This window comes from Phocoena sinus, chromosome 1, assembly GCF_008692025.1.
Source record: "Phocoena sinus isolate mPhoSin1 chromosome 1, mPhoSin1.pri, whole genome shotgun sequence".
In the NCBI taxonomy this organism is placed as follows: Eukaryota; Metazoa; Chordata; class Mammalia; order Artiodactyla; family Phocoenidae; genus Phocoena; species Phocoena sinus.
In genome coordinates this window covers 97,890,181-97,915,463 of record NC_045763.1, presented here as the reverse complement: position 1 = coordinate 97,915,463, position 25,283 = coordinate 97,890,181, and the positions used below count along the sequence as shown (strand labels likewise).

The following is a 25,283-nucleotide window of genomic DNA, read 5'->3' as shown; positions in this document are numbered from 1 at the left end:
CTCAGGGTAGTGATGGGGCCTGTGGGCCAGAGAGGCTGGAGTCCAATGGAGTCCAACATGGAATTCTCACCCAGCCATCCTCCAGAAATTCACCCGACAACTCCCTTGACCCAGCCTCCTCCACTCCCCAATCCATAACATCTTCTGCCCCACGGCCACCCAGTCCCGGAGCTGCACCCATGTGGACTCTACACAGGGCCATGGGGGTCAACCTGTGGGCTTCCCTGTGGTCCCAGACCAGGGGTGGGACCACAGCTGCCACAGCCCCGGCAGGGCTTTGGGAGCGAGCGTCTCTGCAGTTCCTTACTTTGCCAGGGGGCCTTCGAGGCTGGCACAGTCCTCTTTGTTCCCTCAGCAGTCCCAGCACCCAGGGCGGCAGAGCCTGGTCATCCCCCTTCCCAGAAACTGGCCCAGGAAACCAGGGGACAAAAGTGCTGCTCTGGTAGAGGGTGCCTTCACTGGGGGCTGGGGACCCTTGTCGGGAAACATGGTCTCTTTCCGCAGGGCTGCCCTGCAGCTGACCTGGGCCTCAGGCTGCCTAGTCACTGCCCACCCCCTAATGACTTTAGCTCCTCATTCAGGGGGTCATCAGATACCCACCCAAGCCCTGCCCAGACCCTAGGCCACCCCAACCCCTTCCTTGCCATGGCCTGCAGTCTGCATGAGGTTAACCTCAGGCTTCTTCCTGGTTGTCTCTGATTCAGTTTCCTGGCTCTGGCCGGATAATGGTTTGGGGTTTGGCTGGGCCCTTCTGCTTGCATACTCAAAGCCAGAGTTCCTGACCCTGCCTGTTAACAGGCACCCGCTATGTCCCAGGGCCATTTCCTGCTCGGTCTCCCTTCAGCCCCACATCCTTGAGCTACAAGGTATCTGAATCCTCATCCCAGCTGGAAGCGCCTGGCTCTGCCACCTTCTGCTGAGTACAGCCAGGCTCTGGCAGCATCCCGGGTCCCCAGTGCCTGCCCAGAGTGGAGCTGTGTTTGGCTTGGGCACCATGGGACCAGCTGGCAGGGGCAGCATCAGAACACACTTTATCTGAGGGCAGCCTTTAGAGTCCACAAGGTGCTTTGGGGTTTGTCCCTGCATTTGAACCTCAGGCCAGGTATACCTGGCTTGTATTCTTAAGCCAGTTCTAAAGATGAGGAGAAACCTGAGGTTCAAAGGGATTAAACACTTCCCCAAGTTCACACAGCAGGAAGAGATCCAAGCCAATGGCTTAAGTTCTTTGGCCTTGAATCCAAAGTTGATGTCGTTCCACAGATACGACACTTCTGAAGCAGCACCTGTAGCACATGAAGCCCAGGAAAGGCTACTGAGATTCTCTGGCATTTCTTCCTGGATACCTCCTGGGGTACCTCCTGGGGCCTCCTGGGATACCTCCTGGGGCCTCTGGAAAGGCAAGTGAGGGGCAGGGGCATTTGTTTGTTTGCCGATCCTTGCTTAAAGTCCTTGAAATTACATTCCATCCACTGCCCAGTGATCAGTTAGGGTTCTAACCTAGCCCCATCTCCAACAGAAGCCAGGGAGACCTGCTGAAAATACCTCCTCGACTAATGAATTGTAGTTATTAGATATATATTCCACTGGTTAATATCAAGTAAGGCCCTAGAAAAGGCCACCATTAAATCTGGTCAGAATTTGCCTTACTATACCTTTGTTCATGTATTCAGTATTAACCTTTTGATGCACATTTATTGGGCACTTACTGTGTGCCAGATACTCTCAGGTACTGGGATGCAAGGAGGGATACAGAACAGTTCCTGCCATAGTCAGTGGCCTGGTGGGGCAGACAAATAAACAGGCTCTCAGTCTGTGGGAGAACAGGGGAGGAAGGAATTGAGCTAGGGTGGGCCTCCGGGACCTGGGTCAGGCTGGGAAGGCTTCTCAGAGGAGGCAACTTTTAAGTTGTGACTTGAAGGAAAAAAATATGAATAAGTTTCTTCAAAAATCTTTTCTGAGGAGCTTTTGATAGAAAGGGAAGAGCTAGCTTAAGGGAAATGATGAGAGACAGGGTGGTAGTGGGGGCTCAGGGCACAGAGAGGGGTAACTGAGATACCTGGGTACTTAGTTCCAGGCATGTTTGCTTGGTGCCCACTCTGACCCTGTAACCTTGGTCTCCTAAGTCTGGGGACACAAACTTTTGTGCAGCGCTGTCCAATATGATTTCAGAGATGATGCAAATGTTCTGTTTCTGTGTTATCCAACATGGTAGCCACACGTGGCTATTGAACTTTGAAGTGTGGCTAGTACTACTGAAAAACTGAATGTTTACTTTTATTCCATTTTAATTAATTTAAACCCAAATAACTTCCATATCAGACAGTGGAGCTCTACATGCTTCTCATCCAGGATCACATCTGAATCACTTGAAATGTCTTGAAAAACTTCTGATGCCTGGTATCTGAGCCTCACGCCTGAGATTCTCATTTTGTTGATCTAGGGTGGGGCTTGGGTAGCAGTATTTTTTGAAACAACCTAAGTTAGTTTCAGGTGAGCCAGGGTTGAGAACCACTGATGCAAAACTTTGTCCACCACATTCTTAGCGGTGGGGAGGCCCCTTTTATCCCAGCCTTGCCCAGGGTGTGCGTTTGGGCTATGCTGGGCCTTCAATCACTCTGAACCTTCCGAACACCCCTCTGCCCCTGGAAGTCTGCATCCTTGGTCTCCTCTCCACTCCCAGAAGGAAGATCAGGGCTTAAGGCCACTCACAGAGCTTGCTGGCTCTCCCTCTGCCAGCCTCCCCTAGTTCCCAGTCCAGAGACAGTGCTCATTCACCTCAGAGCCTGCGAGGACCCGGACAGCAGGGGTCAGTGGTCAAGGAGCCTCATCCTTACAGGCCCCTTGGGCCCTTGGACAGAGCCCAACCAGCCATGCTGGGCTAGGCTGGGCTGGGGCAGGGGCTGGTGGGCAGGCCTGACGTTTGGCTGGTTTCTGTCCGTCTTCCTGTTAAACAGATATACAGATGAATGTGTTTGGGACAGCGATAATGCAGGAGGTTTTGGTAACAAGACTGGAAGTTGGAGAGAACCCTCCTTCCCCACGTACCTTGAAAAATGCTTTCTGAGCTGGGTCTCCCCCAGCAGCTACCGCTCACCCCTCCGACTCCATTTTCGCCATTCACACACCAAAAGCAACTTTTCCCATGACTCACACGTGGCAGCTTGCGCACTTCTTTTATTATTAAATATATAAGCAGCTTCCTATTTTTTAAATAGATATTTAAATGACTTCATATAAAATTCACCACTTCCAAGTATAAAAACAATATCTCACAGTGTGTGAGCCAATGTTCCCTCTCGGCTTTCTCAGAGAAAAGAAAGGTTCCTGTTCAGGTAGCTGGGGAGCCACCCAGAGGGGGCTCTGAGGCCCCTCCCACTCCTGTGTCACCAAGAGCCCACAAAGAGTTTCTGTGATGGATTGGACTTGCTTTCACGACCTTTAAAACACCATACGTTTAAGGGGTGGGGAGTGAGGGAGGAATGCTTTTTCTGCGGGGTTTTTTTCCTTCCACTTTTAAATATATATTTTTTCGTATCAAATAGAGTCTGTGACTAGGAAAAGGGACCCGAAGGGGAAAGTTCTCCACTGCCCTTCCCTCAGCTGACAGCAACAGGGCAGGGGAGGCAGGGACCAGCGGACCCTCACTTTTAAGGGCAGGAAGGGAAGCTCCTAGGCCCCAGTCCAGTGGCCAGGTAGGGCAGGCTCTCTCAGTGGAGGGCCCAGGGCGGCAGGAGAGGAGGGACACAGTAGCACAAAGGGACCGAGGGTAATCAACAGCCCTGTCACCTGCTGCTCAACTCTCAGAGCCACAGCCATGGGCTGACCCAGGAAGCTGAGGCCCTCAGGCAGACTTGGAAGCAGATGCCTGGATTCTCCAAGTCCCTCTCCCACCCTGGCTTGCCTGGTCAGAGAGATGGTGCTAGCAAGGGGTGGGATGAGAGCTGTAGGGTGTCACTGCCTCCCGGGCTCCTACCAGGGACAACCACTCACCCCAGGTGCCAGCCAGCAGCAGCCTTGGGGTTGTGGTTGGGGCAGGGGCCTGGTACAGGGCAAGAGCACAGGCTGGGGGGTCAGGGGTGCAGACCCCTTCCCCCACCTCAGGGCCATGCCCTTAACTTCAAAGACCTATTTTCCATCAGAGCTCACCCTGCAGCCTCTCTCTGTGTCTGTCCCTGCCCTCCTTTTCTCCCTCCCACTAGTCACTTCCCTCTCGGGAATGTCAAAGTGCAAGATGCAGAAACCTGGGCGAACAACGCAGCCTGAAGACCAGCTCTGGCTGGTGGCCCGGGCAGTCCTCCCACCCTAATCCACCGCAGGGATTCAGAGCCAGGTCAGCAGAAGGTCGGGGCTCAGGGGCTCCCTCAGTCGACGGGCGAGGCCGGCTCGGGCACTCAGTGCAGGAAGCTGGGGACAGAGGCTGGAGGGGTGGGAGGACGGATAGGTGTTTGCTCTCGGGGATGGATGGGGCAGGCTGTTCAGCAGGCGGGTTCAGTATTCACAGTGCAATGGCTTCCTTCAAGAGGAGAGCCTCTGCGCGGCCTCCTGGAGAAGCTCTGGCAGGGCTGGGGGGACGCTGGGGCCGAGGCCAGAGCTTGGTCTTGCCCTTGGCATCACGAGCCAAGCCAGGCAGGTCCTGAGGGTAGGGCTGGCATCCCCTCTCCGCCTGGCCACCAGCAGAGGGCAGTTAGGCAAGTGGAGGGTGCAGACCCGCTCTGGGCTGTCAGTGCAGACCAGCAGGCCCGGAAGCCTTCTCTTCTCGTCTTTCGGGCTACACACCTTTACGGGAAATCCAGTGACACTGTCCTGCCCTGCGAATCTCATGCTTCTCTCTCTGGAGACGAGTCCCTGCTTGTCGGTGTTGGGATCCCTTGGCACCAGGCGGGTCCTCGGGCACAAGGGCTCTTCCATTCCTCAACGCCCACCCTGCTCTCCCATGTCCCATGGGCTTCTGGGTCCCTGGCCCAGGTGTTGGCTTGGAGGGGAATGGGAGGAGGACACAGCCCCTGAGGGGAAGAGGGTCCTCAGCCGGGCTTCCCAGCCTTCCTCAAGCGGATGGGAGCCTCCAGGGCCCCCGATAAATAGCAGCGTGGGGGGCACCTCCAGCCCTCTCTTAGTCAGTCCAGAGTCTGAGGGTCGAGGGCTGAGGGCCCCAGCCTCGCTGCTCTGGTCCAGTCTTGCTCTCCTGAGTCCAGGAGCTCTCATGGTAGGCAGGCCACATTCCCAGGAGAATGGCTGGGGAGGGGTGGTGGTGGATGTCCCCATAATGTCTCCTCGCATGGAGAGACTGTCCTGTGCGCCCAGCTGTAGGGGAGAGACAGAAAGGCTGGTCAGCCGGGTGGGAGTGAAGGGAGGGGTCGCCGAGGACATGGGTGGGCGAGGTAGAGCATTCCTGTGGGCCGTTGGTGGTGCTGCAGACAGGACTCCCCCCATCCTTTCCCTCACCTTCCCAGCCATCCCAGACACCACAAGGGGCCGGGCAGCTTTCTCTGGCAGCAGCCCAAGCCACTGGGCAGACTGGCCTCACCTCCTACCTCCTCCTGGGGAACCAGGGACCATAGGGGGAGGTAACAGGGCCTGGTAGAGGTCTCAGCAGGGCTGCGGTAGGGGGCATTGCTCAAGTGGAGGGGTCTGACAGGGACGGAAGGGGGCACTTGCATGTCCTTAGACCCCTCCTCAGGGAAGACCATCTCACTGTCCTTGGTCTAAAAAAATCAAAAGTGAATCCTGCTAACTCTAGCAAAGAAGAACTGCTCACTCCCACCTCCTCACCGCTTATCACAGAGGGTCATCACACATGATATTCAGGACAGCAGGGCAGAGGTATCTGAAGGGGAAGAACCGGAGGCAGTTCTGGACAAGGAAACTCCCACCCTGCCATTTGGCGTGCTAACCCCTAAGCAAGCCAGCCTCCTGCCGGATGGACCAAGGGACTTGCCTCCCTGCATCATCCGTAAGAGTCAGGGCCCTGCTCTCTCCAAGCCCTCCCCCATCCTTGTCCTCAGAACGTTTTGTTCCCAGAGCAGAAATCCCCTGGACTCCATCCAACAGTTTGACTTTGGACCCAGTGTGGAGCTTCCCTCCCGGACTGTCCATGGGCCCTACTAGCAAAACCCGTGATGGGTAAGGAGGAAGGATAGGACCACAGCTTCTGGCTCCCAGCCCATTCCCATGTTCTGGAAGGGGAAGAAGGGAGGACCATAAACTGGACATGAGCCATGCTGGGTGCAGCCAGGCCACAGGCCCTGCTGGGGCCAGGAGGGAAGGAGAACCAAATGGGCAACCTCCAGCCCATTGCCCCTATGTCTTGGTTCCTTGGAGTGGAGGGTCTGGTGTCCATGTTTCCTTTCTGAGGGTCCCTCTCTCGGACCTCTGCCTCTGTGTTTCCCCCTGTCATTTCTCTCCCTAGAGCAGCAGTAAGTCTTGAGGCTGGTCCTGAGTCTCCCTGAGGCTCCTGCCACCTGGCCTGGAGACCACTTTAGGGCTGGATCCAAGTGGAGGTCTGGATGTGGCCCCCGCCCCGGGTTCCTCTCTAAGTGAAATTTTAAGGGGAGGAAGAGGAAAGCTTGGGAGGGCCTGAGATTAGGCAGGCAGAGGGCCAAGACCAAGGGGGGAGGCAGGGGACCAGTCAGAGGGTGGTACAGCATTGAGCTGTGAAGTCCCTAGGGACCTTGGTCCATCCTCTACTTGCCAGTCCTGACGGGATATGCGTCATTCTCGCAGCCCTGCCAGTGTCCCATCAGACCCATCTTCGTTTACCCTACCAACAAGGTGACCCCAGGATTCCAGATGTGTTACTTCTTGCTGTTTTCTAAATAGGCTCCCCTGGTTTTCGGCATTTGGCAGATCCCCTATCTCGCTAGGAGCGGCCCAGACACATGAGAAGGCCCTGAAGTGCTGGCTTGCATTTGGCATGGGATGTGGCTGGAAACTTGAATGGGTTCACTCTAGCTAGTCAGCCAGCCTGCCAATGAGCAACTCAGGCAGGCAGCCAGCCAGTCAGTTAGCCAATCAGCTCACCAAGCGACTAGCCAGTTAGGCAGTTACTAGCTAGTAAGTGGTCAGAGTCACCCAGCCGACTGGTCAGCCGGTCAGAGTCAATTAGTTAGCTGGTTAACTGGTCAACCAGAAGGCTGGACAGTTAGAGACAGCCAGCCAGGGCCAATCGGCCCGTCAGCCCTGAAGCCAATCAGTCAGCATTTACTGAGTTCTTAGCGAGGATGAAGAAGCCCTCTCTGTTTAGGACTCAGCATAGAAAAAGAGATGCAAAAAAAGTAGAAGACACAGTCCCTGCCCTCAAGGGGCTTACAGACTTCTTAGGGGTACGGAACGTACATGTATGCATCAAGTAAGATTTTAAAATGTATAAAAACAAACAATAACCAAGTAAGTGCAAATCGATATAGTATTAACCGAATACAAAAGAGCAGAGGAGTACGAGCTAAAAGAGAAACCAGAGGGTGATGGAGACCGTCAGGAAGGGCTGATTCCTGCAGCCTGACTGCGGTCTGAGGGGAAGGAAGGGAGGAGGGCCGTGGGCTGCCTGGAGTTGGGGAGCCCAGGGTGAGGAGTGATAAGAGTCACACGTTTATCAAAAAGGTGTGCGAGGACAACAGAAGGCACTCATCTGTCTCCTGTGTGCAGGAGACACAACTGGGAGGGCTGTGAAGACAGAATTAGGATTTAAAACAGTTTCAGTAGGCTCGGATGACAGGCCTGAGCCCACAAGGTGGTTTTAACAAGGACGAATATAAATTCCCGCACACTGGTAAAAACATTAAATTCTCCAAGTACAGGATAGAGTCTGGCTTGACAGAGGTTTATGGGAAATGGAACTAGGGGCTTTAAATAGACCACAAGCTCAACATATGACAACAGAATGATGTGGTTGTTCAAGAAACAAACAGACACGAATGCAATCTTAATCTGTACGAATAGAAGAACACTGTCCAGATCAAGGAAGGCAACAGTCCCACTGTGCTCTGAGCTGGTCAGACATCTGGAGCACTGTGTCCGGGGCTGGGCGCCACATTTTCAGAGGGACATTGACAAACGAGTGTGTCCAAAGGAGGGCGAACAGGATGGTGAGGGGTCTGAAAACCATATCATATAAGGAATGTTTGAGGGACTTGGCCACACTTAGCTTAGGGAATTCTTAAAGGGGACATGGATAACTGACTTTAAATACTGGAGGGCTCTCGTGAGGGAGGATGGGGAGGGGGCAGGGAAGCCAGTTATGCCTCTAGTGAGGAAGGACTTCCCTACAGTGCTACTGGGAGAGGGCAGGGAGCGTGCCTGTGACTGAGAGTGTGTGACCAGAAGCTGGCTGACTCCCCATCTGGGATGCAGAGACACTAGGCCAAATGACCTCTGAGAGCCCTTCTAAGACTAAGCCTCTATGGCTCCTTGCATCTAAAAGCAGGGAAGTAGAAATGATCTTGGTTGGGAAGAAGGGTCAAATCAGGGCGCAGACAGAGAGGAAGCTGGCAAGAGGTGCGTGTTAGGAGCAGCTGCTGGAGGAGCTTGGGTGCCAAGCTGAGAATGTTGGGTTTGAAGTAGCTGGTGATACAGAGCTGCTGAAAGTCCCCAAGAGGCTAAAGACCTTACAAAAGAACAATTTGGTTGCTCTGCGATGGAAGGTGGCAGCAAAAGTAGAAGCCCAGTGCAGAAATAATAGCCCGACACAGAATTAACAGTGCCTGGCCTCAAATGGGGTGGAGGGAATGGAGGGGCAGTGGGAGGCCTGAGGACTCAGGGAGAAGAGGGTTGGCCAGACCTGGCGATAGATGGAAAAGGGAGTAGGAGAGAGAGAGAGAGAGAAGGGAGTCAAGTGTGGGTGCCTCCGGGGAGTTGGTGGTACCACAAACAAGTTAGGGTGACTGGAAAATTTGGGTGTAACTAATTTTAAGGGGTTGCGAGAGATCCAGATCAGAGTCTTACCTTAGAATTCCCTCTACACTGGCAGTTCCACCTGTCTGTCCTCATCCTGGGTCAGGGGGCTGCGGGCAGAGCACAGGCTGGCATAAGACTTCAGCAGAGGCCAGGGAGTGAGGGGATCCCCTAAGTTTGCCCCCCAAGCCTGCACACACGTGCTCTAGCCCTCCCAGATTTAGAAGACCCAGAACTGCCTAACCCTAAGAAGAAACTAGGAAAAGTCCCAGATAGCTAGGAAAGAAGAGACACCCTTCCTTCTCCCCACCCACCCCGGAATCCTGTTCCGAACCTCATCTCCTTAGAGCAAGTGGGAGAACGTCTCCTCCAAATCTAGATGGGAAACAGATGCCAAGACAGGCCCCCCCGTGCCTATCAGAGCCCACCCCCCCAAAAAAACCCCTCTCACCTGCCCTCCGGTTGTTCCACGGGAGAATCTACTGTCTGAGGCTCTCGATGGCTCTGGGGACAGAAAAGAGCAGGCTCACTGAGGAGCTGAGGGAGCGTGGGGACGCCGTGGCCCCATCCTCAGGCAGGGCTGCTCAGGGACTCTATGAGAGAGTTGCCAAGCTTCCCCACTCTGGATCAGCCAGAGGGCCAGGGGGCTTCCAGAGGCCTCTCCTATCCTCATACCCCAGCTCTGCAGAGCTCCCAGGCAATGCCCTGCCCTGACCTCACACGCATCACTTTCCTCCTCCATCTCCCCTCCCATCTGGGTTCTCATCCTGCTTTAGTCCAAGCACAGTGTCTCCTACTCTTCTGCCCCAGTCCCTACCGGTTCATCGTGTAAGCCTGAGCCTTCCCTGTTCTTGAAGAAACCCTCCATTTCAACCTCCCATCCCCTGTGCTCAGTCAGCCTCCTGTCTCTCAGCGCCTGAAGAACCCAGTCTGAGCCCAAGTCGTCCTCCGACCTGCTCCTCCAGCCAGGCTGTGCCCTGCCCCCATGCGGAGCCCTTCTCTCCCGCATCGGGCTCTTCTTACCCGCCGCCTCCGCCTGTAGAACAGGAGGCCACCGACAGCCAGCAGGACCAGGATGATGCTGGGCACCAGCAGGCGGAAGACAAAGCCGGGGAGCTGGGGGTCGGAGGGTTCCTTGTGTTGCCTCTCATGGCCTGCGTCAGTCAAAGGAACGGAGTTAAAACGGGCTGGGGGCTTGGCCGCCCCCTCACTTGCTTGTCCTCCTTCCAGCTCTGCGGTGCTCCTCCGGTCCCTGGTGCTCCTCTTGCCTTCCAGCTCCCCAAGGGGCAGCACGTTGCCCCGGGAATGGCTTCTGGGAAGCCTTGGCTGAGAAGAGGGGGCAGAGGGACTGCTGAGGCCGTGCGGGCGCAGTGCTGGGGTCCCGGCAGAGCCTGGCTCCTGGTGGCCTCTGGGCGAGGCAGATGAATGGTCTGCATTCTCAGGTGTGTGACTCCATGCCTCAGTGGCTCTCACGGGGCCCACCGTGGGCAGTGGTGTGCTAGTTACATCCGCTGGCTGCCAGTCCTTTCCTGACCCAGAGAGTGGTGAAGGTGCTGAGAGGAGACGGCTGGTCCTGGCAGTCTCTGCCTGGACGCTGCCTCTCCACAACGTGCGGGAGGCAAGCTCTGTCCCTTGGGGTATAAGACCCTCGCTAGCCTCTCCGGAGGCCTCTTCCAGGTCCAAGTTAGTGCCCAGCACAGAGTCAAGAATGTCTTCCATCCCAGTGACAGGAGCTCCGACAGAGGGCTGGGGCTGAGGTGAACCTCCAGTGGGGTGGTCCTCGACGCCCAGGGTCTCTGGTGACTCAAAGCTCTGGCAGGTGCTCCTGGGTGGTCGCTGTTTGGCACTGCCCGGGTCCACTGTGCGAAGGGCCTGCTCTCTGGGCAAGAGGGAGCTGCCCTCTGTCCCCTCAGAGTCAGCCCAGGTCAAGCCAGCCATAGGGGCCATGGAGGGGGCGAGGGGCTGCTGAGGGGAGACAGAGGCCGGGTCACTGCTAGGGGTGGCTTTGGGGTACAGGCAGTTGCAATCAGGCTTGGTCACCACATCTGAAAGAACCACAGAGAGAGGGAGAGAGAAGGAGGGGGAGGAGATAGAGTCACCAGCCTCCAGCACAGCTTTCCCAGAGGGATGGAGAGGGGTATGTGGGTCTGGGGGTCCCCTCATGCCCTAACTCAGCCCTGGGGCTGAGGAGAGGACAGGACTGGAGCCAATGCTCATGACACAGGCCTTAGACAGGGAAGGTGCAAACTGCAGGAAGGTTCTTTGCAGGAGAGAGCAAAAAGTGGGGTTTAGACACACAGATTGGGGGTTGGGGTCAGGCAAGAGCAGAGAACAGCCCTTCCTGGAGTTCCAGCTGGCCAGACGCCAAGCCAGGGGTGACAACAGCCAGCCAGGAGGTTGAGTAGTGGCCTCCAGGACTAACACAAGACACCCTCAAGCCCCAAAGACACTGTTGGTTGGAAAGCAGCAAGGCGGTTTCATGCACAGCAAGGGGCTGAACAGTCACGGCCACAGGCGGGAACAGGCTGGGGCTGGAATGTGGCCAAGGCTTGAGGCCTTGGGATTGAAGCAACGAGACTGGACTTGGCCATTGGCAGGTCGCAGGGCCTCAGCCCCTGCCTCGGGGAGCAAGGTTGAATGTAGGTGGGCACACGTGGCACAGGACGCAGAGACGAGGACAACGCAGGGTAGACATGTGTGCAGCTGGGCCAGCACTGGGAGAGTTTGAATGACGCTCAGACTTCAAATCCAGCCTTGTCCCTTGAGGGGACACTCAAGGCATCCTGGGGGCTTCTGGAGCCAGGGTATCCTGGTGATTCGCAGCAGGGCTCCCGGAGCAAGGGCCCTGAATCCCCGATGAAGCCTCTGCTCTCTCCACGGTACCCCCCATACGTTCAGCCAGCCTGCAGAGCCGGTGGGAAAGCCTCCATGCCTACAGGGCTCTCTGAGAGGGCCCCCTTTTCCACTCCCTGATCTCACAGCCACCAGCATGATCCTTCTTGATGCCTCAACATGCAAACATATGTAGGTGTGCATGCACACACATGTCAGGAAAGGCATGGGCCTAGGACCACCCAGAGGTACACGAAGCCACATATGTACACAAAACAAGCACGTCTACACACACAGGAGCACGAGTAGCAATCAGGCTGCCTCCCAGGGGTCCCTCCAGCCCCATGCGTCACCTCCCAATGCAGCTCTGTTCCACATGCCCTTCCCCACCCCCACACTTGCTGGCCCCTTCTGTGCTCACCTTGGCTGGAGCATTTAGCAAAACTATTGTTGCAGTTCTTGCTGAAAATGTTCCAGTTCTTTTTAAGGAGATTCTTTGTTTCATTAAAGACATTCTTGATCTTCTCCAGCAACTGGAGAGGCGTCTCATAGAAAGTTCGGACACAGGCCTAGAAGGAGAGCAGAGACCCCCTCGATGAGGATGAGCATTGGTCCCACGTCTCTAGCTTGTTTGTCAAACTCCCTTGGCCTTTCTTTCATCTGTCTTCTTTTTCTCTTGTTTTCTCCCTCCCCTCTACCCTGGTTTGCAGGACCCCTATGTCCTGAGTTGGTGAAATTTATCATTTATTCATGGCTCCATTTAACCCATATTAATGTGCCAGGCATCTGGTAACTACCCGGAAATCACGCAGTGAACAAGAGGGAGGTGGTCCCCGGCCGATTTGGACATTGAGTCCAACAGGGCATCGTTATTAAACATATTGTTACAAGTGTGGTGAGTCCTAAGAAGAATGATCTGGGCTCCCCTGGTGGCGCAGTGGTTGAGAGTCCGCCTGCCGATGCAGGGGGCACGGGTTCGTGCCCCGGTCCGGGAGGATCCCACATGCCGCGGAGCGGCTGGGCCCGTGAGCCATGGCCGCTGAGCCTGCGCGTCCGGAGCCTGTGCTCCGCAATGGGAGAGGCCACAACGGTGAGAGGCCCACGTACCGCAAAAAAAAAAAAAAAAGAAGAAGAATGATCTGAGAGTGTATAACAAGGGGAACTAAATGAGGGCCTGGGGGAGTCCCCAAGGAACTGACCAGACGATGAGCAAGACTTAACCAGGAAAGGAGGCGGGGTTGGAGAGAGCTGTCCAGGTGGTGAGAATAGACTGTGCAAAGGTCCTGACGCAGGAAAGAGCCTGAAATGTTAGAAGATGGAAAAGAAAGCTACAGTGGCTATAGCACAGCCATCTAGGAGGAAAGTGACAAGAGATGCAGCTGAGAGAGGTCAGCAAGGACCAGGTCCTGCCGGGCCTTGTTGGCCATGCCAAGAACCATTAACCTGGGCTTCCCTGGTGGCGCAGTGGTTGAGAATCCACCTGCCAGTGCAGGGGACACGGGTTCGATCCCTGGTCCGGGAAGATCCCACATGCCTCAGCGCAACTAAGCCCATGCGCTACAGCTACTGAGCCTGCGCTCTAGAGCCCGCGAGCCACAACTACTGAGCCCGCGTGCCTAGAGCCCGTGCTCCGCAAGAAGAGAAGCCACCAGAATGAGAAGCCCGCGCGCTGCAACGAAGAGTAGCCCCCACTCGCCGCTACCAGAGAAAAGTCCGCGTGCAGCAACAAAGACCCGATGCAGCCAGAAACAATAAATAAATAAAATAAAATAAATAAATTAATTTTTTTAAAAAAAGAACCATTAACCTTATCCACAGAGCAAAGAGAACTGAGGGGATGTTGGGGAGGTGAGTGGAGCATAAGATTCCAGTCTTTTAGAGAGATCATCCTGTGTGGTGAGGAGAATGGCCTGGAGGAGGCCACGGGGCTGTGGGTCCTTCTCTGGCACTGGTGTATCTTGGAAGGAGAGCCAAGGCTGCCCCAGCTATGTCTGTTGAGCTGCTCTTTTCTCTTCTGCTCGTGGGACCCAGGCTCCCCACACCCACTGGAGCTCTGAGAAACTTCACGCACTCCTGGTTTTCCTCCCACCCCTTGAGCTGCTCCATCTCAGTCTCCTTACCAGGCTGCCCCCCTCCACCTGACTTCCATAGGCTGGCACTCCTCAGGGCTCAGTCCTGGGCCCACCCCTACTCTCACCCCAGACACTGTGCCCAGGGCTTCATCACATCTATGGCCCACCTGCCGATGACTCCCAAGTCCTTCCTTAAACTGACCTGCCTGGGGAAGAACTACAGGCTTTACTAGGTGGTGAAGTCCTTGAAGGCATCACTGGATGCCCAGGGACCGTGCATAGTAGGCCCTTAGTAGATGTTTACCAGATACAGGAGAGAATGAATGCGGGAATGGGAAGACCTGGACTTGGCTGCATCACTCCCCAGCTCAGCAACGCTGGCCAAATGAACTTTCCAGCTTGGGCTCATCTCTTCATTTGTAAAGTCAAAACAACAATCCCTGCCTGCCTCCCGCCCAGGGCAATTGTAAGGAACAGGAAAGTGGCCTCTTCTCATCTTTCTTATAAAATCTCTGTGTCCTTCATACCTCACCTCATACTTCATAGAGAAAACAAGGACAGAAGGTCCCGATGTCTACCTGTCTCAGCAGAGTCTGTGTCTTCTTGCCTCCCGAGCTCTGAATCCCTGCCCTGCCGGCTCCTCAGGAGACCAGCTCCTCCAGCTTCACTGGCTCCCCGCTCCTGGAGTCTGCCCCCCTGCTCCCAGCATCCCATACAGTGTGCAGGGTGGGCGGCTTGCTAAAATGCAGATTCCGAGGCCCACCCACAGACCCAGTGAATCAGACTTTCTAGGGGTGCATACTGGGAATCTGCATTAAAACTTTTTTTTATTAAAAAATGTTTTTTGAGTTTTTATTTAAAAGGAAGGTGTTTTCTTTGGAATCTGCATTTTTTAAAATGAAGACTTCCTTTTTATTTATTTTTTGGCCACGCAACATGCGGGATCTTAGTTCCCCAACCAGGGATCAAACCCGCACCCCCTGAAGTGGAAGCGTGGAGTCTTAACCACTGGACCACCAGGGAAGTTCTGGGAATCTGCATTTTAAACAAGCTCCCAGGTGATTCCTACGAACCTCAACATTGGAAAACCACAGATCTAATACCTCTCTTATTTAAAAGTCTTCCCTCCCTCCATCCCACGCTCACTCCAGCTACCTCTCATTTTCTGCGGTTCTTTGGGGCCAGGTTCTTCCACAGTGTCGCCTCTACTTCCTCACTTTCTGTTCAATGATTGGGCACCTGCCTCCAACAGCGACCTCCACGTTGCCAAATCCATTGGACACTTTTCAGCCCTTCTCTTGCTCGGCTTCTCAAACCCCGTGTGATAAAGTTGACTACTCTTCCCATCTGGAAATACTCTTTTTCATGTGCTCAGGGATCCCACACTCTCCTGGGTTCCCTCCCACCCCTTAGACCGCTCCTCAGCCTCCTTGCCAGGCCCCCTCCGGTGCCTGACTTCTAAATAAATGCTGGGTTTCCTGGGCCTGTTTCTCTTCTCACAGTGGGCAGTGTCATACAGTCCCCTGGCTTCACCGATGACCTACAGACCAACACCACTTACGTCTGTCTATCACCAGCCAAACTCAAGACCCATACGTCCAGCGGCCTGCTCGACATCTCCACTCGGCCATTTCACGAACATCTCAAGTGTAATGTACCCCAACCTGAACTCCTGCCCTTCCCCCAAACCTGCTCTGCCCCATTTCAGCATCACGGGAACTCCACGTGCTGGAGACAAAACCATCACGACCCTTCCCTTCCCTCAACAACTCACAGCCGCTGCATTACCAAGTGCTCGGGTTCTTTCTCTAAACTCAGGAATGCGTCCCCTTGTGTCACCTTCACTGCACAACCCTAGTCCAAGCCGCCTGGACTTGCACCTCCTGCTGGCTGCCCAGCCTCCATCCCTGCTCCCTACATACCATGGCCCGCACAGCAGCCAGAATGGTCTCCCAGCGCAAGTTAGACTGGGTCCCTCGCTCTTTAGACAAAATCCCCCATCTTTAAGACCCCAGATGATCTGGCTCCCACCTCCCTGGCTCTCTCCCCTTCACTCCCCTGCCTTGGCCGTGCTGACCCCACCTGGGGGCCGAATGTGCACTTTCCCGCTCACCTAGGGCTTTGTGCCCAGCGTTCTCTGTTCTGGAATGCTCTGACCAGCCTGATTTCTTCCTCTTACTCATCTTTGGACCTCAAGTGAATATTTTCTTACTCAGAAGCCTTCCCTGTCTCTTCTTTCCCACTGCCTTTTAAATCCAAGTCCTGTTTCTCTCTCCCGGAGCCCCACGTACTTCTTCCTTCCTGGCTCACTCCCTCACCTGCCTGCTTCAGGTCTTCCCTCTCTGGTTTTCTTTCTGCAATGCAGTTATTGACACTTTACTTACGTATTTCGTTAACTGTCTCACCACCCCTACATGTAACCTCCATGAATGTGGGGAATTTTATTTGATCACAGCTGTATCCCAGAGTCTAGAACAATACCTGGTATGCAATAAGCACTCATTAACTATTTGTTGAATGAATGGATAGTCCTCATGGGTTAAAATTCTATTTACTTGTGTCATTGTTTGTTTAATGGCTGCCAACCTCACTTAACTATAAGCTCTTAGAGGGTGGGAACCATGTAGTGCTTGCTCTTGAGACATCGTCAAGGCTTAGCACTGTGCCTCCTGCACGGTGAGTCCTCGGCAAAGATTTATGGGATGAATACGTGAGTGAGAGAGCCAGTGAGCAATGACATGGGTGAGGCCAGTGAGTGCCTCTGTGCCTATGGGTAGGGATGGTACCACCGCAGCTGCCCTCTGCCCTCCCCCACTCAGTGCTCCTGGCTCCAGGGCCCTCCTACCTTGTCCTGCCCTTCATAGTCCCTGGTGAAGCAGCTCCTCAACCGCAGAGAGAGTTCCTGGAGATTGACAATGACAATGGCATTGGGGGTGTTGTCTTTGAAGCGCATGGTGTCCTCCATTATGTCTTGCACCAGGAGAAATGCCTTCTTAAGGTAGCACACGGGGTCGTTCTGAAAAGTAGAACCTGGAGTTGACGACCCGCTGATGCCACTTGGGAGCCCAAGCTCTGTGCTGGATGCCCTCATCCCAGGCAGATGGAGGGCTGCAGCCTGCCCTACCCTTACTCCTGAGGACAGGGGCCACCCCCTCCAGTAAGAAGGAGAATGCTGCCCTCAGCTGGCTTTCATTCTCCCTTGTTGCGATCTGGTGCTGCTGGGAATTGTGGTAGAGGGAAGGAAATGTGGATTCTGACCAGAGAGATCCTCAGATTTCTGAAAGATGAGGCTTTAATCAGGATGAAGGCGTACAGGTAGAGTGGGTTCTGGGGAACTTCTGTTTCTCTGTCTCTGACCCTCTTTTGGCTTGCTTTCACACAAAGCCCTTTACCATATGGCTCCTTCTAATCCTCCAGGCCACAGGGATACTGGAGACTACCTCAGGGTCCAAAGAATGACCTCAGTGTTTTGTCTCCCTAAAGAGATGGTGGGTGCCTCAATGAAGACTTGGCTTTTAGCTCTGTATTCCTAGCACCTGGTACAATAGGTTCCTAGTAGTAAATGCTTGGTAAGGTGTGAGTGAGTGAGTGAGTGGAACACCAAGGTTACTCCTTGGACCATGAGGTGGTCTCCAGTTCTAATAGAAATGTGTACGGGTCAGGCGCGCAGAAGCTCAGAGATGGGAGCAAATTCTGGGCATGATGGTGATTTTCTAGGAGGCACAAAGAAGAACAGACGTGGAATAAAGGCTGGGGTGGGAGCAGCTGGAAAGGCATTACGGGCATCAGAAAGAGCTTGTGCAAAGGCTTGGAGGCAGGAAGAAACAGGGAATGGGAGTAGTGGGTTGGGCCGTGTGATAGAGACTGGAGCTTGTAAACCCCAGGCTGAACAACCTAGGCTTTCTCCTGGAGTGAGGGGTCTCCAGGTTTGGGGGAGGTGGTGAAGATAACAGGCTGTGGTTCAGAGAGCTCCCCCACTAGTGGTGGGGTGAGGGGTGCACTGGATGCAGGAAGGCCATTTAGGAGGCTTTTGAAATCGTCCAAGCAACTGATGGGGTGAGGCCCCAGGAGCCGGAGATGCTGGGAGGTAGAACCAGCAGCACACAGTTGGGTGTGGGATAGGAGGAATAGGGAAAGGGCTGGACTGATTCCCTCGTTGCTGGTCTGTCTGCTGGATGGAGGTGACATCCTTAAGCAAAACATTTGACCCAGAAGAAGTACTGGTTTGCCTTAGGCCTTAGAGCCAGCCTGCCCGCGTTCAAATCACTTGCTACCTATGTTCTCTCCCTTAACCTCTCATGAACAAGAAGAGTGAACCACATAGTCAGGATCAAAAGTGCCTGGCACATAGTAAGACCTTGACATGTGCCAGGCCAGCAGAAGGGAGCAGCAGGGGACTTGAGGCCTGGGCCCTGCCCAGCTCAGCCCTGGACCCTGGCACCCCAGACTTGAGTACCAGGGATCCTTACACCATACCCTGCCCAGCTCTAGGACTTCTCCTACCTTCATGCTCCCACATACACCCACCCTGGGAAGTTCATACATGCTGGCACGTGGGCCTTGTAAACAGCCATAACTCACCAACTGCTCCTGGTCTACAAACTCGAAGGCAATTTGGCACGAGGTCTCCATCTGACTGTCAATCTGTAAAAGAGAGCAGGCCAGTGGTGGCAGGGTGTCTGCACTCGACTGAGCTTGCCTAAGAACGGGGACTCGAGTTTCTGGATGGATCAGGGTTTGATCCTCATCCATCTCCCCCCAACCACACCTGGAAAGACAGAGCCAAGGCTAGGGGAAGACCTGTGCCCTCCACATGCCCAGGGGAGGGTTATAGAAGAACAAGAAGTCTCTGTCTTGTACCTCCCACTCTGAAATCTCACAGATGCCAGCTTGTTATAAGGAAGAACTATCTAATGTAGGACATAACCTCCCGTGGGAAGTAGTGAGCTCCCTGTCCTGGAAGGAATTCAAGCAGAGGCTAGACAAGCTCTGGGGATTCAGGATCTGTAGGGACTGAGGCTAGATGCCCTTAAAGCCCTTACTGGCCCTCAGAGCAGTGGTTCTGTGATTCTAAGCCTCAGAGAATGTGGTGGCTCTTGGTCTACCTTGGATTGCTGCAGGAGCTACATACAGGAGGAAGAGTGTAGGGGGTAATAGAGGCAGGAGGCCCAACCTATGGGCTCCAAGCTCAGGGCCCTGGAGCTGGCCTCAGCCTGTGGTGCTCTCCACGCCTGGCTGGCTAGAGGGATGGTAAATTCTCTTCTGAGCAGGACAGCAGCCATGACAGCAACCTGATTCTGCCGGGCTGAACCACGTTTGAAATCGTTGACGACTCTGCTGACACGATTAGAGTGAGGCACGGGCTCCTTCATGGCCTGGGTGATCAGGCCATCCCAGCCCCAGGGCTCAGGCAAGAGCCAGGGAAGTGAGGGGGGAGGGCTGGGAGTTAGGCGGGAGCCTCCCTTCCAAATCTGGCTGAGGCCCTGGTGCCAGGCTGGTGGCACATCTGGGAGTCCAGGAGCTAGAGGCAACATCTGGACACAGCAGGCAGACTGGGCTGGCTCCTCAGAGGAAGCATCCCACCGAGGGAGAGCGGGCTTTACAAACTTTTTCAGAGTCCACGTTTGACATTCCAGGCAATCATTAACCTAGGCAACCAGCTAGAAGTCCACCCTGTCCACCGCCTGCAGGGGAGTGGGAGAGGGCTTCAGGATTGAGGGGGGGGGCTCAGAGGCATTGACCTTTAGAAGGTCAGTGAGAAGAACATCCGTGGAGCTAGTGGGAGCCACGAGCCACATCCTGCATGGCCGTATTTCTCTGCCTACAACCACTCTCTTTGGCCCTGCTCCCTGACTCCTGCCTCCGTTTCCCCAGTGGGGAGAAGGTAAGGTAGGCAGGACCACACACTCACCAGCCGCTGCAGTAACTGCAGGTGTCCGTTCCCAATCATGTGGCTACAGTTCTCCGACACCTCCTCGGTAGTACTCCTGTTCACGAGGAGACAGGCCAGCAGCAGCAGGCGGCCCAGCCATGTCTGTGACAGAGAGGGCATAATTTCTCCCCCGCTCTCACACTCCCCAGGAACCCCCACGCCCTGCTGAGGGTGGAAAAGCAAGGACCTCAGACCCACAATGCTACAGACCTGCCCCTCATTCCAGAATGCAGCATTCCCCAAACCCACCTTACTCAGGATTTCCTAGCAGCCACGCACAACCCTGCTCTCCCTCGCTAACAATCCAAATGTCGTCTCCTCCAAGAAGCCTTCCCAGATTAACCCAGGCCAAGCCTTACTACACACTGAACTTCTAATGAGGACATGGGAGGTATGCCTACCAGTCTAAATGTCAATTACACAGGAAACTCCTTGAATGCAGGACTTGCATCTACCCATTATTCTGTCTCTGCCATATCACACACTGAGCCAGGCATCTTGTGAGCTGCCCACTCCTCTCAAGTTCATGTTCTTGCACTGGCTGGCTTCCAGACTTGGAGCCAGAGGTATTTGCCTGGGCCCAGCCCTTCCTCCTACCTGATTCCACACAGGTCTGGCTCTGCTACTGGAAAAACCAGGGGCCCAAATTCAGTTTCACTGGGAACCTATCCCGCACCACAGACCTTTGGAGCCCTGGGTATGTGTGTCAAAAAGAGCCCAACCAATTAATCAGAGGCAGCAGTGGCAGCTCTAGACCATCCCTGGCTGGCACCTGCCTATCGGAACCCCATCAGGCTCTGCATCCAGCCAGTCAGCTCTTAGCATTGCAGGAATGTTTTCTGAGATCTCTCCCCTCTTTCAGCACCCACCTGGCCCGGTAGCTGCTTACCCCCAGAGTGATGGGACAGGCTCCTGACACCCTGTTGTTCCCCTTCCCTCCTTCTTGCCAAGGTCCCCTTAGCCCTCTCCCTGGCTCTAGGTCTCCCCTTCTCCGGCCAGAGGCAGAGAAAGACCCTTGGGCTTTCTTTCCGAAGCTGGATATTGCCTCCTGGCAGATTCAAGGAAATGCTGTCAGGATGGGGTGCGGGCTGGCACCTTGCTGGGTTCTGGGCTCTGGGCTCTGCCTCAGTAATTCAGATGACGAGACAAATACTGCAAACAAGTAGCACATTGGAGGCTATGAAACAGTCCACAACAACATGCTGATTTACATATAACTAAAAGCCCAAATGTTTGTCAGCTCTTACTAGGGAGGAGAGGCCCTGGCTGGGCTCCAGGGAGGTTGCAGGGAGGAGGGGCCACAGTGAGGCCTTGAAAGATGGGGAGAAGTTGATGGCAGAGAGAGGGAAGGAGAGGCCTGGAGGAAAGAGGCACAAGATGGCCCAGTGCCATTCAGCACAGGGAAATGGTGAGGGTCCTGGTCTGACCTGGGGGAGGGAGACTGTGGAAGAGGGAGAGCAGTCATGGAGGAAACACTGGGCTCTTTTGCATGGCTGAGGAGGTAGCTCTGGGTGGGAATAGCTGCCCAGGCCCTCAGGAACCTGCAATTCAGGACCCATGGGAGGAAACTGGGCCATGCAGAAGGTATGTCTCTGCCCCAGGCTGGCTGCCCCTGAGGCTCTGAGCCCCAGGTGTCAGTGGTATGGAGGAAAGGGCCTATGGGGAAGGGGATGCTCAGGAAGACAGCCTTGCCACACGCATTTCAAGATATTGATGTTTGAGGACAGCAAGGAGAGAGCAATGCTTAACCCCAAGGGCTGCCTGGCTTTTGGAGTTATTTCAGGCACCATGTGGGAGGCTGACTTCGAAGGTAGCCAAAGGGGCCACCCTGCACCTGGGGCCCTGATTTGGCCTCAGAGGAGGATCTGGACAGGCACCAAAGGGTTAACACTCTAGCTTGCATCCGGCCGGGCCGGCTCTTCTCCCCGCTTCTTTCTTCCTCCCACCCACAAGCCTTGGCCTCTGGGGTAACCACAGGAATCTTTTCAGTCTCAGAGAGATGCTGGGACATCTCAGCCCAGCTATCCATCCTCACCTGCCTCCTATCTTGTTCTATCTTCCCCATTAACAAGGTCCCTGAAGAGATCTTAGCATGAGTGGACCCTTGGGCTGCCCCTGTCTAAAACCAGCCTCTTTCTTTCCACCTTTCCTTTCCTCCTCTTTCCTCATGGTCTCACTTCCAGCCCCTGTTTGTCTTGTTGCCTATCACCTCACCCTTCCTGATTTCCCCTCCTAACCCCATCTCTTCTCTCTCAGTTGGGCTCCTCCTCCCCTGTGGAAGGGCTCTTCCCTCTTACCCTACCTGCAACCCCCTCCCTTATCCTCCAAATATTTTTCTGCTTCTCTCCCCACTGGGTTTCTCCTCTAGGATTCCTCAGAAGCAAACCCACTGGAAGACCACTTACTGTCCATTAACGGTGCCACCCTGCGCCATCTAGGAGCTGCCCCACGGTTGGGGCAGGACAGTCCCCATGCAGTCCTGAGCAGCCCGCTGTCCCTGTCCACAGTTCTGCAACCCCAAACCTTCCTTCCACCTCCTCTACCACCACTAAGCCCAGGATCTCCCCAACGGACTGAACCAGGTTTGGCAGGAAGATTCAGAGCTGGCCCCATGCAACTCTGGGACGCGGCCCCCCCACAAAACATACTTGATCCAGCCACCCAAGTGCCCAACAGCTTCTGTCTGTGAACCGGAACAAGTAGTGGCTTGCCCTGCACCTTGGCATTCTATAAGCTGGATGGCCCCTGAACTTTCCCCATGCAGAAGCGCCTGCTCTCCAGCAGGACCTAGAAGCATGTGTATGGCCCATGAGGAATGCCCGCTGGGAAGGCACCACCCTCAGCACACAGCCACTCCGCCTGTCCCTTGGCGGTGGCTGATCAGAAGGGAGAGAGAGTCAGGGACGCAGCCTCTGCCCCGTGGCTTCGAGCCCCTTTCTCTTGCCAGCGGGTGGCTCAGTGTGCCTCTCCATGCAATGGGGGTGAGCAGCCTTCCCTTTCCCGAGGGAGTGCCGCAGCCCCAAGAGTAGCTGCAGGGCCGTCTCGGGTCCCAGCCAGAGCGCGAGGGGCCTCGCGCAGTCCGTGCGCAAAGATGGGATGGAAACCGGAGCCCGCTGCCGGGGCGGAAGAGCCTCGGCAGTCGGCGCGCCCGGGCAGCGGGCTCCCAGGGGCCGCGCCGCCGAGCTCCCACCCCAGCCCGGCCAGGGCCCCGCGCCACGGCCGTCGCTTACCGTGGGAGGGCAGCGCCCGGCGGCGCCCCGCGCGGTCATACGGGCAGCTGGGTCCCGGCCGGGCGCGTCGGCCGCCCTCGCTCTCTCGTTCGCTCGCTCGCTGGCCGCTGCAGAGTCCACGCCCCGGCCGAGGGCCGCGCTGCTGTCCCAGGAGTGAGGAGGGACTCGCGGCGGCGCAGAGAGCCCCCTGGAAAACTTTCACTTTCCCCGAGCCGGGCTCCACTGGCCAGCTCCTCGGCACAGCCTTTTAAGCGGACTTGTGAGGCATGTGGTTTATGGGAAATCACCTTGGACAGGCGCCAGATGCACACACGCACACACACACACACACGCACACATACACACACACGCGCGCGCGCACTGACACAGACACACAAACTCCAGAGGCCCACTGAACCGCCTCCCCGCCCCCACCCCGAGGGCTGGTCTTCTCCGCTCGTCTTCCAGTCGCCTTGTTTGCTGTGCTCAACGCCAAAGCCTTCGAGAAAGTAACGCGGGCTTCACCACTTCCCTCCCTCCAGCGCGCCGGCTTTGGACAGAGCCTCGCCTTTCCTTCCGCGCTCTCCAGGCGGATCCGGTGTTCTCTCTCTCTTTCTAATATTCCTTTCAAGGGACTTTCCCTCTGGGCCTGAAAATTCCCAAATCTGAGCAGGAAATGGCCTGAGAGCAGGGGCAAACACTGGAGACTGGGGCCTCCCCGGCTGCGCTTCCTGCAGCACCTTGTGGAACCCGAGTCAGCAGGTTTGGAGGCAGCCCTCTCCTTCTTATGCAGCCCCCAAGCCGCCCGCCCAGCCTCTGTCTCCTGTTCTGGTGTCAGGGTAGAGGCAGGGAGGCTAACTACCTGGCCAGAAGGGGATGAGTTGTGTCCTGTGACGGGGAGCTGGGAGGCTCTACTGTGTGCTAGGAGATGCCCCCAGCACCTGACCTGCAGGTGATGTAAATGCTGGCTGGTACCCATGCTCCCTTCTGAGCCTCCAGACCTGAGGAGATTGGCACCTGGGCCCTAGATTCCCCTTGATGCTTTTGGAAATGCATTTACTGAGATGATTAATCACATTTCGTCTCTACATGAGAATGAATCTAAATGAGGCCTAATAGGAGGAGCCTATTAATCATAATACCAAATTCAGGAGCTTTCTCTTTCTTCAATTCACTATGGTTCAATGTTTCAATCTCTCTGTGACTCCACCCAGCCCCAGCCCCTTGGAAATACATGATATACAGCCGGGTCTGGAAGGGGCATCTCTTGTCACTTGCTCCAGCCCCAAGAAGTAATTTTACACCTGCATGCTCTTGTTCATACTGGTTCCTCTGCTTAGAATTATCCTTTCCCCACTTGTCCTTAAGGCAAACATCTCACCCTTCAAGGCTGAAATCACACCACATCCTTCACCAGCAAAGCCTTCTTTGACTCCTCAGGCAGATCAATGTTTCCTTTTCCTGCGGTCTCACTGAATTTGGCTCCTTTCTCTGTGGTCTCCCTGAGTTGTTTGTCTTTCATTCATTCATTCTCCACATTATTCTAAAAAGTATTTCAGGTGGTGCCGATAGTTAGATTCTGGATCATCAGACTGAAACTTCACCCCCACCCTGGACTGAGAGTTCCTCCAAGCTGGTCCCATGTTTACCTCCAAATCGAAAGTGCCCAGCACATAATAGGTACCCGGTTGATAGTGATCAAATGAGGCCATTAGAGAAAAATTCATTCATTTAACAAGTGTGCACCGTGTGTCTACTATGTGCCAGGCACTGAGCTAGGCCTGGGAATGTGATGGACATGTCGGCATATCCCTGCTTTCATGGGTTTGGGAGTAGTCAGAGCTTAAAGGGTGTGGGGCAGGCCTGGATGTTCAGAAACTTGAGGAAGGAAGGCCAGAGACAGAGTCCAGCCAGAGGAAGGAGTCTGAGGGCTTACTTCCCCTGGGCATTGTCAAGTGGTCCCAGTACAAAATGATTTAAGATAACATGTTGACACCACTTGTTCTGAGGACTGATATGAGGTTAGAGGAAGTGATGTGAGGAGATAAACCTCTTGACTTGTTGAACTGGGAGTAAAATTTTACCTGCTCCCTCCTTCACCTGACCCGATGCTGTGGGCTCACTGAAGCCAGTGTCAGGACATAGCTCTGCCTCTGGAAGTCAGCCTTCCTCTGTCAGCACAAGCCTTGGCTTCTTGTTTCCCCTAACGGAAATTCTTTACACCCCCAGATTTGAACCCTGATTCCACTACTTACACGCTACTTGACCTTGCAACTCTGCCCAGTCATTTGTTGTATGACTTGGGACAAACCTCTCTTAGCCTCAGTGTCTTCATCTATAAAATGGGGACAT

The 25,283-nt window shown here is 54.9% G+C and overlaps 1 protein-coding gene across 6 annotated transcripts; it reads right to left on the bottom strand.

Moving 5' to 3' along the window:
• Positions 1 to 3,154: 3,154 nt before the first annotated feature.
• CSF1 (colony stimulating factor 1) lies at positions 3,155 to 23,442 on the bottom strand. Of its 6 annotated transcripts, none has more exons than XM_032637723.1 (9): positions 22,953 to 23,289; positions 19,702 to 19,824; positions 18,372 to 18,434; positions 16,636 to 16,806; positions 12,140 to 12,287; positions 9,910 to 10,040; positions 9,338 to 9,390; positions 8,938 to 8,996; positions 3,155 to 5,301 (listed from the first exon to the last, which is right to left on the bottom strand). In XM_032637723.1, the coding sequence occupies exons 1-8, from the start codon at positions 22,989 to 22,991 to the stop codon at positions 8,951 to 8,953; spliced, it is 774 nt and encodes a 257-aa protein (XP_032493614.1). In that variant the 5' UTR covers positions 22,992 to 23,289; the 3' UTR covers positions 3,155 to 5,301; positions 8,938 to 8,950. The 6 variants fall into 6 exon arrangements, with proteins under 6 accessions (XP_032493614.1, XP_032493576.1, XP_032493605.1 ...); XM_032637685.1 differs by having other exon boundaries at positions 9,910 to 10,931; positions 22,953 to 23,287; XM_032637714.1 differs by having other exon boundaries at positions 9,910 to 10,931; positions 16,636 to 16,692; positions 22,953 to 23,172.
• Between the last annotated feature and the right edge of the window lie 1,841 nt (positions 23,443 to 25,283).